This window comes from Pinus tabuliformis, chromosome 1_2 (assembly GCF_031772625.1).
Source record: "Pinus tabuliformis cultivar Carrire ecotype Pingquan chromosome 1_2, CPIR1, whole genome shotgun sequence".
Taxonomy (NCBI): Eukaryota; Viridiplantae; Streptophyta; class Pinopsida; order Pinales; family Pinaceae; genus Pinus; species Pinus tabuliformis.
This window is the reverse complement of record NC_142298.1, coordinates 1,095,476,548-1,095,490,957: the sequence shown is the minus strand read 5'-3', so window position 1 is coordinate 1,095,490,957 and position 14,410 is coordinate 1,095,476,548. Positions and strand designations below refer to the sequence as shown.

Sequence of the window (14,410 nt, the reverse complement as noted above, 5' to 3'; positions counted from 1 at the left end):
CGCAATAATGAACCCAATGGATTGATATTATAAACCCAAATGAACAATAAACCCAAGGGATTAATACTAAAACCCCAATGAACAATAAACCCAAGGGATTATGAACCCAATGGAATAATATTAAACCGAAGGCCCTAATAGTATAGACCCAACAACATTGAAGCATGGGACTAATATTATAAACCCAACATTGCTAAACCCAAATATAAATACTACAAACACTAAAATAAACATCGTTTATTTTGATGGTGAGACAATTCTTGTCACAATGCGACATTCAACCATGATTGACCATGTTTGGCTATGATTGGCAATGGTTTAAAATGATTGATATTATAAACCAAATGGAATAATGAACCCAAGGGATTAATATTATAAACTCAAATGAACAATAAACCCAAGGGATTAATACTAAAACCCCAATGAACAATAAACCCAAGGGATTAATACTAAAATCCCAAGGGATTATAAACCCAAGGTATTGATATAATAAACCCAAAGGAATAATAAACCCAAGGGATTATTATTTATTTTCATGGCGAGACAATCGTTGTCGCAATGTGACATTGAACAATGGTTGGCTATGATTGACAATGGTTTACCACGATTGATATTATAAACCAAAGGGAATAATAAACCCAAGGGATTGATATTATAAACCTAAAGGAATAATAAACAAAGGGATCAATACTAAAACCCCAAGGGTTTATGAACCCAAGGAAATAATATTAAACCCATGGGACTAATCTTATAAACCCAACATTGTTAAACCCAAATATAACACTACAAACACTAAAATAAAGATAGTTTATTTTCATGGTGAGTCAATCTTTGTCAAAATGTGACATTCAACCAAGTGACTAATATTATAAAACCAACATTGGTAACCAAAATATAAATACCACAAACACTAAAATAAACATGGTTTATTTTGATCGTGAGACAATTCTTGTCACAATGTGACATTCAACCATGATTGACCATGTTTGGTTATGATTGACAATGGTTTACAATGATTGATATTATAAACCAAACGCAATAATGAACCCAAGGATTGATATTATAAACCCAAATGAACAATAAACCCAAGGGATTAATACTAAAACCCTAATGAACAATAAACCCAAGGGATTAATACTAAAAGCCCAAGGGATTATGAACCCAATGGAATAATATTAAACCGAAGGGCCTAATACTATAGACCCAAAAAAATTGAAGCATGGGACTAATATTATAAACCCAACATTGCTAAACCCAAATATAAATACTACAAACACTAAAATAAACATGGTTTATTTTGATGGTGAGACAATTCTTGTCACAATGCGACATTCAACCATGATTGACCACGTTTGGCTATGATCGGAAATGGTTTACAATGATTGATATTATAAACCAAATGGAATAATGAACCCAAGGGATTGATATTATAAACCCAAATGAACAATAAACCCAAGGGATTAATACTAAAACCCCAATGAACAATAAACCCAAGGGATTAATACTAAAAGCCCAAGGGATTATGAACCCAATGGAATAATATTAAACCAAAGGGCCTAATACTATAAACCCAACAATGGTAAACCCAAATGTAAATACTACAAACATCAAAATAAACATGATTTAGTTTGATGGTGAGACAATCATTGTCAGAATGCAAGAATCAACCATGGTTTACCATGATTGATATTATAAACCTAAGGGAATAATAAACCCTTGGGATTAATATGAGAAACCTAAAGGAATAATAAAGCGAAGCGATCAATACTAAGACCCCAAGGGATTATGAACCCAAGGGAATAATATTAAATCCAAGGGACTAATATTATAAACATTAAAATAAACATGATCGACCATCATTGATTTACATATTGAGACAATTCCTATCACAATTCCATGTTGGGCCATGGTCAACATTATAATAAACCATGTTTGACTCGCGAATAATAAACCCAAGCAATTGATATTATAAACCCAAGGGATTAATACTAAAACCCCAAGCGATTATGAACCTAAGGCAATATTATTAAACAAAAGGGACTAATAATATAAACCCAAGGGAATAATGAACCCAAGGGATTGATATAATAAACCCAAATGAATAATAAACCCAAGGGATTAACAATAAAACCTCAAGGGATTATAAACCCAAGGAATTATTAATATTAAAAAGTTGAAGAATGAAGAAAACCAATAATTTGATATTATAAACCATTGGGAATTAATAAACCCAAGGGAAAAATATTAGAAACCTGTTGTGCTATACAACAACCCTCCCCATTTCAAAATTTTTATATAAAATTTTAACAAGAAATGGGTCCCTTTTCTAAGAAACTTAGCTAAAATCAATAGTTAAATAAATAATAAGTCTTTTTGCTTTTAGGATAACTTCAATAACAATCGCATTTTGCAAAAAATCCATATGATACATGAAAATCCTTATGATGAGGTTCGATCCAATGTAAACGCGAAACAAAAACCTTATCATAAGATAAACTATAAATGAAACATATCGCATCGCACACATCCTTTGGCTAAAAGATGGACTTAACATTTCCTTTGGCATTCCCTAATGCGATAACACAATCGGAAAGCGCATATCGCAAATTTCATAAAGAAACATTCCATGGGGTCATACAACTCCACCGATGCGACAAATAATGAATGCCCATTTGAGATCCGCCGATGCAATTTCATCACGATAAATAAAGGCACGCTTTTCAATAAAGTGGAAATAGGACGGTTAAACGAACGCTAGCAGGTTTTAAGAGCATAAATCATTAGTAAATGAGAAATAAATGATTTATTGATTTCTTAAACATTATCCCGCCTCCCTATGACAACTCACTCTTTATCGCAATTAGAGCCATACCAAGGAAATGGCTAAAGCATAAAGTTGGGCCTATCGATCTGCCATATGCGATTATTGCTAATCGCTCATCGGGAAAGTCATGATATTTACTTTAAAGAACCGTTATTAATATGTGCAATGCGACATATCATTATGGCATTTAATGATCACGATTGGTAGTTGCCGAAATCATTAATAAAGCAGTTATGGTTGAATCCTTTGAGGATTTCATCTGTGGTAACATAATATATCAAATTCATATCACTTATTGTGCTTAATTGCTGTTAATCTTGTGTATTGTGCATTATCTTGGAATGGATTTTCTCCTCTGTTTTGGTCATCTGTTTCTTTTGCAGAGTAAGTTTGAATTCATCAATTCAGCAGAAATGTCGAAGAAATCAAAGAAAGTAAAGGTTCCAGTCTTAACCAAAGAGGAACCAGTAAAGAATGTCTTGATAGGTGATACTACCTACGTCGGCTTGGGAAAATATTCTTGGGAAAGCATATACAATTTATTGGAAGCTGAAGATCCAGAAGAAATTGAAGAAGAAAACAGAACAACCGACTCCACTCAGAAATCAGAGAATACTCTCAAGGATTTGGCTAGCTCTTTTCTCCACAGAATAGCTGCCTACGCCAGAACATTACCCTACAATGACTTAGTTAGATGGTTAATCGAGAGTATCAACATTATAGACAGAGCATTCTTTACGGCTGATGGAAGGATGTTCGGGTCATTCAGAGCAAAAGATATCAAAAATATGTACCATTTGGTAGAACCGTAGAAGCATTACAACAAGGCATTTGTTGGAGCCTTTTCCAAAGAAAATGACATGGAATCGAATCCTATCAGGAAGTGGAGGCATTACCCAAACAAATACAAGCATGAATCATCAGGTATATATTCCTTTGACTCCTTAGCATCTCCTTACTGCTATGCTGGTGTTATGATGTGTAGACTCTTTGGAGTCTCCAATTCCGCTAGGTTTTCAATTGAAATGGTTCCTTTAATGGAGGCAGCGGTTAATTCGTATATCATGGATTGGGAAACCATTTTGTCTGATAAAATGGCCAACCATATCCTCAATTATAGAAGAAACAGGTTCGTGACTACCTGGGTAATACCCCCATTTTATATGAGTGCCTACATTATGGACACTATCTGTTTCAATTCCGATTACCCCATTCTAGGTTGGAAATGGACTCCACAAGACCCAAACCCCATTCACATCTATCATAAGGAATTGTGGAAAACCCATTATAAAAACCATCTTTATAGAATCTGTCATGGTTTTGTTTTGCCTGTTCATTATGCTATATTCAATAAACCCGCTCCTCAGTTATCTGATGAAGCCACTGTTGACTTAACATCAATTAGAAATTGGTTTCATGAAGAAAACTTCACCTACATTAGACTTTTTGGAAGCATTGATGCTCCACATGTTCTCCCCTTATACGTTCCCGATAAACTATTTTCCAAGGAAATAGCTTATCAAATCACAGAAGTAGGGATTTCCAGAAACCTAAAGGAGTCTAGAAAGCAAATGTGGCCTTCATTCCCCCCCCCCCCCCCCCCCCCCATGTGGTACTTCACACTGCATGAATTCAAACATGCAGAGAAAGAAGCAGAGAAAATAAAAGCGCTAAAGTTAGCAACCGTTCCAAAGAGGCAATATGATTCAAAAGCAATATCCTATAACTTCAACTCTCATGTCAAAATTTCCATGTTTGAACATGAGAAGGATGATTATGATGATTTGTTCACCTCAACTGACTTATTTTCTCAAGTAAAACAACTTGCAAAAATCAAATTGGGAGCAGAGGGAGTAGAAGCATTTCTAAAGTTCAGAACAAGGAGGTTGGAAACTCTACCGATGCACTTATTAAATACCACCCCTATGCTGCAACATGAAGGGAAAAGTGAAGGAAAAACTACCCAGAAGATTCCTAAAAAGTAGAAGAGCCCTGAAAGGCAGAGGACAAAGAAAGGAACTACTGAGCTCCTTCATACTGATATAAATATTGATCCAACTTTAATCAAGGAATGGGAGCAATTCGATCTAATCATAAAAAACCCAAAGGACTCCCAAAACCTCACTACACCAAAACCGCCCACAGCACAATAGTCTGAGGTTATTAGTGTTCCAATTGAAGGGACAAGCGGCCCACCCAAAATGTAGCAGGATATAGAAATCATTCCCAAAAATCCCACAGAAGGGATTGTACTAAAAATAGAGGAAATACCACCCCTTGATGTATTCTACAGTCCAAAGCACAGGGTTGTAGTTAAAAGACAGAGGAAAAAGAGGAAAACTGATCAAGCACCTCTTTTAACTCCTCAAGACAAAATCATGAATGTGGTATGGAAGTCAGAAGTCAATCCTTCTGAGGATTTAACAAAATTATCTCAGTATGCAGGGGCTTACACAGCAGCAACAATGGACAAAGCCTCAGAGGTCAGTCAACTAATCAGGGATAAAGATCAAAGGATCACTGAGCTTGAGATGCAATTAGCAGAAGAACAACAAAAGATTAATCAACTAGAATAGCAGCTAGCAGAACAAAGGCAACAAAATGAGCAACTTAAAGAACAGTTGAATCTGGAGAAACACAAAATTGATAAGCAGGCTCTCCAGAAACAACAGAAGTTGTCTCAAGAACTAAGCAGCCTTCAGATAGCGATTGAGCAAGAAAAGAAGGCCAAGGATGATCAAATTTCACAACTACAATTACAGATAGAAAAATACAAGGGTTATCCACAGGTTACTGAATTCAAAAAAGAAGCCTTGGAGATAACCAAAGCCTTGTCCTGACAATTGAACATCCTTTCCCATAATATATCATTGGCCGACCCGTTGTGTGACATCTCTGCATCATTGATTGACAAGGCAGTTGACAGGAGATTGGAAGTGGAGAAAGCAGATGAAAAAATAACAAACTTTCTCTCTTGGCAAAATTTAGAGGAAGGAATGGCTGCAAATCTGCCAAAAATACAAGAATCGCACAAGGAAATCCTATTTTCGGAATGGGAATCTCAGCTAATGAAAGCCGAAAGGGAAACTTCTAGAGCCAGAGCTACAATGAATGTTGTAATCGAATTAGTAAATAACAGTTTATATATGTCTAATTTGATTTCCAATTGCTCTCCAGGCAAACTCCTGAAAGAAAAGGAACTGGAACATCAATGGAGACAAGAGCTGGCAAGCAGAGAAAAATAGATCGGAGAAGTTCAAAACTTGACATGGGATGCATTCTGGTTTCTTCTAGTCAAGCCTCATAGCCAGCAGATGGCCATGAAATTCCTGTCTGACGCGGTCAACTGCATGGTTCCCGAACTCTCCGATGCCACCTGCACAGCCCAAATACATTATAGGATGAGCCAACCTCCAAAAATCTAGCCAATGCTGGCAATCTGCGAGCTGCAAGCACAAGAGAAGAAGCTGATTCAATGAATCATGTCAACCGCCATTGCACTGCTAATTTTATACCAAATCCCACATTTTCACGTCACAGTTTGAACACCTTATAGCGATTTTTGTTGATAGTAGTTTTTATTTTTATTGTTTAAGACCCTTTCATGTATTTAGAAAGGGTCCTCAATTGTATAAAATTTTGACTTGGGAAGGTTCATTATTGTACTTCTAAATTTTTTTTTTTTTATCAAAGACTGCATCAAGGTTTCACATTTTTATCAAGAAGCTTTTTCAAGACTTTCACTTTTTCATATTTTGGAGGTTTTTCTCAAATAGCAAAGTGGAATCGAAGTGTTGTTCACACCGGAAGGATTCAAATGCATGCGCTACTTCTATCGTTGTTTTTTTCTTATTTCCTTATGTGAATGAACACTTGTTTAAAAAGTTATATTGTTGATATATGTATTTTTACTCAAATAATTCTTTATCATATCATTTCCGAAGATTGAGAATTGTTTTATTTTAGAGGATATATGTCAGGGATATATCTATCTATCTATCTATCTATATATATATATATATATATATATATATATATATATATCTATATATATATATATATATATCTATATATATATATATATATATATATATATATATATATATATATATATATATATATATATATATATATTGATGAATGCGATAATGTTTTTATAACTACTTTGTTTAATTTCTTAAACAAAGTAACCATTATATGAATGCATCTTTCTATTTGATAAGTAAGCCATCTATATGCTTTACTTCTAAATATTTTCTTTATGAAAAACTGTATCAAGGTTTCAGATTTTTTATCAAGAATCTTTTTCAAGACTTGCACTTTTGCATCTTTTGGAGGTTTTTCTCAAATAGCAAAGTGGAATCAAAGTGTTGTTCACATCGGAAGGATTCAAATGCATGCGATACTTCTATCACTATTTTTGTCTTATTTCCTTATGTGAATGAACACTTGTTTAAAAATTGCTATTGTTGATATATGTATTTTTTCTCAAATACTACTTTATCATATCATTTCTGAAGATTGAGAATTGTTATATTTTAGAGGATATATGTCAGCTATATATATATATATGTATATATGTATATGTATATTTCAGAGGATTGATGAATGCGATATTGTTTTTATAACTACTTTGTCTAATTTCTTAAACAAAGTAACCATTTTTTTTTTTCCACTGGAAAAATCAGTAATTTTCATTAATATTAGAAAATTACATATAGTAGATGCCTTGGCATTGCTGTGTTGATCATACAAAATTCACCTCACAGGGTGTTGTATCAGAGAGTATTACAAAATTGTGCTGGGTACATACATTAGTCTGGCTGTTCAAGCCTATTCGCGTCCACAAAAGGATCCTTTTCCATACAAAATAGCCATAGTTATATACAGTTCCATCATGTCAAAAATACTATCCATTACTGTCAGCTATCGGGACTGTTGTCCCTCTGTTCTCTCTGATCTATGTATGGCCTGTGGTAAAATCTGTGTTCTTCGGTTCCATTCTGCTCCACAATTAGCCATTCGCCTCTGGGAAGTGTCGAGGCCTCTTTGGATAATTTGTCAGCCTCGCTGTTATGTTCTCTGTAAATGTGTAAACAAGAGAAATGATTAAAAGCTGCTTTGAGAGTGAGAGCATCATGTAATATATTGCTGAGTGTGTGTGTATGACATGTAGTGACATTATTGATCCAGTTAACGACCACCATTGAATCCCCAAAAATGTTGATATTTGAATGCTGATGTGTTAAAGCAAAATGCAATAGATTCCGGATGGCAGAAAGCTCAGCATAATTATTTGATCCTCTTCCGAATCCCATTGTTACATGGTATCTGTGATTTTCATTTATATGCAGCACGAAACCCCCTCCACACCCCGCTTGGTTTGCTGCCCCGTCGAAAAAAGCCCACGGGGTCGATTTGTCTATATTGGGCATGGGCTGAATGGTTCTGGGTCGAGGTGGAGGCGGGTCGGGTAGTTCTTGGTACGCAGCGATGATGGTGGCTTCAACCCGGTTCCAAGATACAGTGAGATCCTTGAAAATAGCACGATTCCGCGCAAGCCAGGTATACCAAGTTGCTACGAGGGGGAGATTTAGAAGTTTGGAGCCCGGGTGACTGAGTGTCCATGCGGTCCAAGCACCCAATAGATCATCCCCAGTCCAGTTCCCTGCAATGCCCAATTGAGTGCGAATGTTGGTCCATAGGGTGTGGACAGCAGGGCAGAGTAGAAATATGTGATCCGAGTTCTCTGATGCGGCCTTACAGAATATACACCAGGAAGGTCCATAGATGGATCTGCGGGTAAGATATTCGCCTGTGGGGACGATACCTTTGAGGGCACACCAGAAAAATAGTCTGGAGCGAGGTGGTGCCTTAAGCTTCCAAATGATATGCCACCACGAATGTATTGGATCAGGTATTCTGTGGGAGATGAGTGCTCTGTACCCATACTTTGGAGCGTATAAACCATGATCCGCAATGCACCAAATGAGTTCGTCCGGACCTTGTTTGATGCGAATGTGGGATTCCGATAATGCAGCAATATAGTGATTCCATTCCTGATGCCATTGTAGTGGGAGATCCAGTTGCTGGGCCGATTTCCATGCTTGGGAGAATATGTCTGTGCGAAGCTGATCGGCGATATGAGCAAAATGCCGAATGTCTCGGTTATGTAGATGTGTAATAAGATCCCGGTTGAGGATGTGTCTGCCCCCACAGTTGATCCATGGATCCAGGCCAATCCTGCCCGTCAAGCCATCATTGATTCGCCATACAAGATTATCTCGAATGAGGGGAAGGGAATGAATCAAGGCCTTCCAGACTGATGAGCACCCCTTCGATGACCAAGTTGGTAATCGAGCCCAATCCAGAATATTCTGGGGCCATATATATTTGTGATAGGATACCTGTGTCCATAGGCTTTGGCTGGTTAGTAAGGTCCATCCCATCTTGGCAGCTAGTGCCATGGCGAAATCAGGAAGGTCTTTGAGGCCCCATCCACCCCATTTTTTGGGCAGAGAAATTTTCTTCCAGCTAATCCATGCAAAGATTCTTTTATCCTGACTCCCATTCCAGAGGTATCGATTGCACAACTGCTGTAGTCGCCCTAGGATATTCCTCGGTATCCACGCTAGTGCCATCCAGAAGACCGGGGTAGCCTCTAACACAGATTTAATGAGCACCAATCTGCCAGCCCTAGAGAGATATCTGAAGCTCCAGCCTGTAAGTCTTTTTTCCAGTTTGGCAACCAACCAGACCCAATCTGCTATCCTTTGGCAAGTAGGCTTCAGATTGAACCCCAGGTATTTGAGACCTCTATCCAGAGGGTGGACAGTGTAGGGGAATACCTGAAGGGCTATCCGGGATTCCTGTACTGAAGTACGAGCGCAAGTGATGGTAGATTTCAACTGATTTGGCAGCATACCTGTAGCTGCAGAGAAAAGATGCAGGATCTTTGAGAAGGTCCGAGAGTCTCGAACACTGCCATCAAGTAGAATAAGAACATCGTCCACAAAGAGCAGATGTGTGAGAGTGCATAGGTCGGATATGCGGAGGCCCCCTACATCTCCAGCCCGTTTAGCAGAATCCATGAGGCGGCTGAGACCTTCCATGACCAAGAGGAAGAGAAGGGGTGATAGGGGGCAGCCCTGTCTCAAACCCCTTTCAGAGTGGAAAAAAGGGGAGGCCGAGCCATTAATGAGGATACTGAAGGAAGGGGAGGATATACAGGCCATGATCCAAGTGATGAAGGCGTGAGGAAAGCCCAGGTGGATGAGAATCATTTTTATATAGAGCCAGCTGACTCGGTCGAAGGCTTTTGAGAGGTCTATTTTGAGAAGAATGGCTTTCAGATGCCTAGACCAGATGGAGTGCATAGCTTCTTGGGCGAGTCCAATGGCCTCGTGAATCTGCCTAGATTCAAGGAAAGCAAATTGCTGCGGGGCAATGGATCGGGAGAGGATAGGTCTAAGACGGTTTGCAATGGTCTTAGATATGATTTTATAGAGGCAGTTACACAAGGAGATGGGCCTGTAGTCATCGAAGGATGCCGGGGAATCCGATTTAGGGATTAGTGCAATGAAAGTAGAATTGATGGCATGATAGATAGAACCCGTAGTCCTGCTCTCCTCGACCACCCCCAGCAGATCCTGTCCCAGTACATCAAAGAAGGCTAAGTAAAATTCAATGGTCCATCCATCCGGGCCAGGGCTCTTGTCTTTTTTGAACCATTTCAGCACTCCTTCCAGTTCCTCTGCCGAGACCGGGTCATTAAGAGCCTCCACATCTTCTTCCTCCACGAATCTCGGGAAGTGATTTGCCACATTAATGATATCAAGTAGGTTAACTTCCCGAGGGCACTTGTATAGATTCCTGAAATGAGTGGTGCCCAGGTGAGCGAGCTTGTTAAAATTATCTGCGATATCGCCATCCGGGGAGGGGAGCTTCCAGATAGTATTTGAAACTTTCCTGCACTTTGCAAAGTTATGAAAGAACTTCGTGTTTTCATCCCCAGCTTGGATCCATAAAGCCCTACTCCTTAGTCTAATGGATTCCTCTCTCTCTTTGAGGATCTTTGCTTTTTGATTCTCCAAATCAATTAGCCTGCATTTGTCTGCAGCTGTTATGAATCCCAATCCTCTTTCGTCGGTGAGAGAGCTTAATTCAGCTTCAATTTGGGTAAGCTGAGCCGAATCACGGTCCTGTTTCTCCTTTGCCCACATAATTGATATATGTTTTATTTCAGAGAGATTCCTGCAGAACCCTTTGGCGAGGGATTCTGTGTCATTGATAGGGTGAGAGGACCAGTAATCCGATATCATCTTGACATATGATGGATCCTTCAGCCAGGTATGATTAAATTTGAAAGGTGCCTTAGGTTTCTTGAAAGGACCCTGAATCTCCAGGTATATAGGAGTGTGATCCGATAATCCCCCCGAGCCAACCCATTGTCTGAAGAGATGCAAGCGCTGTTGGAGAGTCCCCTTCATAAGAAATCTGTCAAGTCTGCGAGCAAGTGCAGCATCCCCAACCCGCCGATTCCTCCATGTAGGGAGAAGTCGCTGCATGGGTATATCCATAAAATTTGTTTGCTCAAGCAGATTGGTCATATAATCAGTAATGGGGTCAAATTGAGCATCCGAACCCCATGACTCCCTGAAACCCAGAGAGAAATTAAGGTCTCCTCCAATGATAACCCGGTCTTCATTCATCATAGAGAGGTGTAGTAGATGCTGCCAGAACGATTCTCTCTGGGAGCAGGGAGCATATACATTGACAACTCTGAGATTCATGCCGAGTTCAGCAGAGAAAATGTCAAGCCCAATGAACCCCGCTCCTCCCCAGGTCGAGTCCATCTTAATGGAACGAGGGTTGATACCAATGGCCATACCTCCAGATCGTCCAACGGCATCAATGGCAGAGTAGCTCCAGCCAGGGGTCAAGGCTTGCATGGCCCGAGTTATCTGGTCTGCAGAACAGAGGGTCTCTTGGAGCATGATGATATCGATAGGTTCAGATTCAATGAGCCGCTTCATGGCTAGTTTCTTGGAGGAACTAGCCAGTCCTCTGCAGTTAAAGGATAGGCACTTCATGGGGGAACACCTCTCGGGGTGTGTCCTGCTCTAAGGACCCCGTCAATGGTCGATTGCCGGCCAGAAACAACCTCTGCCCCGGCTTGTTTTATAGCCTTTGAGAGATGGGATTTTCTCCCTCTGGTATTCAAAGAACCCCCCTCAGGTATCACAATGCCCAATCCCGAATGTCTGTCTGTTGGCTCTTTGGCAGGATTCCTTGACCGGAGAAAATATGAATGAGGTGGGGAGGACTCCAAGGGGAGCGGGGAGGAACTAGCCGCGGGGGAGGATGTGGATATGATGGGATCAGTGTTGCAGATAAGTGGGGAAGATGTTAATGCGCAGTGAATCATGGAAGTCTGTGAGGAGGATCCAATATCATGCATAACATCAAAAGAAGAAAGCAAGGATGGGTTAAGAGAACCCGAGATCGTACCCGCTTCTGCTGCCGAGCGTGCCCTGGTCTTTGGTGGAGAGGGCCGCCGAAGTCCTGGATCGACCGCGGGAGATGAAGTCGGTGGGGGCGGGCCCGCAGAGGGAGGACGAGAGGTAATGGGGGATGCTGTCCTGGTAGGAGCCGGGGTTCCTCTCGGAGTATCTTCTGCTTTCTTGTTGAGTGGGCAGTCCTTCGCAAGGTGTCCCACTTTGTGGCATCGTCTGCATCGGAAGGGAACTCCTTCATAGTCCAATAACTGCACTCTGATACACCTCCCCCACTGTAGAGTGATCTGTTCCTCAAGTCCTTCACGGGTGTCTAGGTGGACCAGAATCCGCGCAAGTGTTCGGTTCCCAGATTCAACATATGTGCGATCGTAGTCCAGATACGTCCCCAGGGCATTTCCAATCCTAATGAAAACTTCTTCTGCCCAAAACGGTAATGGTAGTCCTGGTAGGCGAACCCAAATTGGTCCGGCTCCGAGCTGTTCCCGTTCTGGATCGAAGAGGGGGCTCCAGCGCTTGAGGAGGACCGGGGCCATTTCAATATGCCAGTATCTGCCCAAAACCAAATTAGTTTGACTTTCCTTGGAGAATTGAAGGGAAAACCATCCTCTGGGGAGGACATGGACCACAGGTAGATCGAAAAGAACTCCACCCCAGATCTCCTGTACCCATTGCTTAAGCCGCTTCACCGAGTATGTCCTTCCCCTGACGTGCCCTACCAACACAGTGTTCGCAATGTCCATGTATTCACCGAGAGGCTTCGATTCGTCGAATTTGATGGAGATGTCCCTGGCTGTAGCCCTAACACACTTGGCCTTCTTTTTGCAGGTGCGGGGAGCCGACGGATGGTCTACCAGAGGATTTGTAATGCCATCCAGGGATGGGGGTTTTGCAGGGCGAGCAATGACAGCAGGTGTTTCAAAGCATCCAGAGGGACGGACTCCCGAAACAGAGGGATGAGATGCAGGGGGAACCGACGGCGGGGGGGAGGGCACCGAAAGGAGGGGAGGGGCCAGCGGATCAAAAGAGGGCGAAGGAGGCGTATGGGTAGCCAAGAAATGCAGTGAGCCCGGCGAGAGCGGGGGGACCTCAAAAGGCGGAGATTCGATAGGGTAAGTGCCTGCAGAGGTTGGAATGGTTCGATGAGCGGCAAGCGAGATGGAGGGCGGGTGCTGCGGCAGATCCGGAGCAGTTGAAGATGAGGACGGTGCAAATTGTGAGCGAGAGGCGAAGCTAGGGTTTCCGAAAATTGACTTGTCCGGCGAAGGATCCGCCGAGTAATCCACCGCTTCTAGCTCCATGTCAGCCATAACTGTCTCTTGAGCGGCGACCGAAAACGACTGGTGGAGAATCCGATGGAGATGCTGCTGCAGTAATGTCCCAGGGCTGTGACCGCGGCGGTAACCGATCGAGAAAGAATGTCAAACCCTAGCCGCGACGAACTGCAGTCGACAGCGAGAAAAAACCCTTAGCCTAACCCTTTACGCGTGCGCGCCATCCTCTCTCTATCTGATCCAGGAGGAAATACTGTTCAACAATTCCATCCATTTTAGCATTATATGAATGCATATTTCTATTTGATAAGTAAGCCATCTATATGCTTATTTCTCTTTTAAGAATAATCAAAGATCGCATTGTTTATAAATCACCCAGCTTAGATAAGAATATTTATATATTTTTTAGTTGTAGGATAAAGACATTGTCATAGACCCATTCCACATGCTTCAAATTTGTGAAGCGAATCTCATGTTCTTGAAAATGAAGTAAATGTTACTCTGTTGTTTAAGATGCTTGTGCCAATATTAATATTTCCTATAGAAGAGTCAGAATAGATTAGTTTGATAGTGATCTAAACCAAAACCAATATAAGAACCACATTGCAAACCAAGAAGCTTTTTCAAGACTTGCACTTTTGCATCTTCTGGAGGTTTTCTCAAATAGGAAAGTGGAATCGAAGTGTTGCTCACATCAGAAGGATTCGAATGCATGCAATACTTCTATCATTTCTTTTGTCCTATTTCCTTATGTGAATGAACACTTCTTTAAAAATTGCCATTGTCGGTATATGTAT

The 14,410-nt window shown here is 40.8% G+C and overlaps 1 protein-coding gene across 1 annotated transcript; it reads right to left on the bottom strand.

Moving 5' to 3' along the window:
* Window positions 1-7,746: 7,746 nt before the first annotated feature.
* On the bottom strand, window positions 7,747-13,649 carry LOC149209998 (uncharacterized). Its single transcript, XM_089398833.1, has 3 exons — window positions 11,974-13,649; window positions 10,564-11,890; window positions 7,747-10,473 (listed from the first exon to the last, which is right to left on the bottom strand). Exons 1-3 carry the CDS (start codon window positions 13,647-13,649, stop codon window positions 7,747-7,749), a joined length of 5,730 nt encoding a protein of 1,909 aa, XP_089254959.1.
* Between the last annotated feature and the right edge of the window lie 761 nt (window positions 13,650-14,410).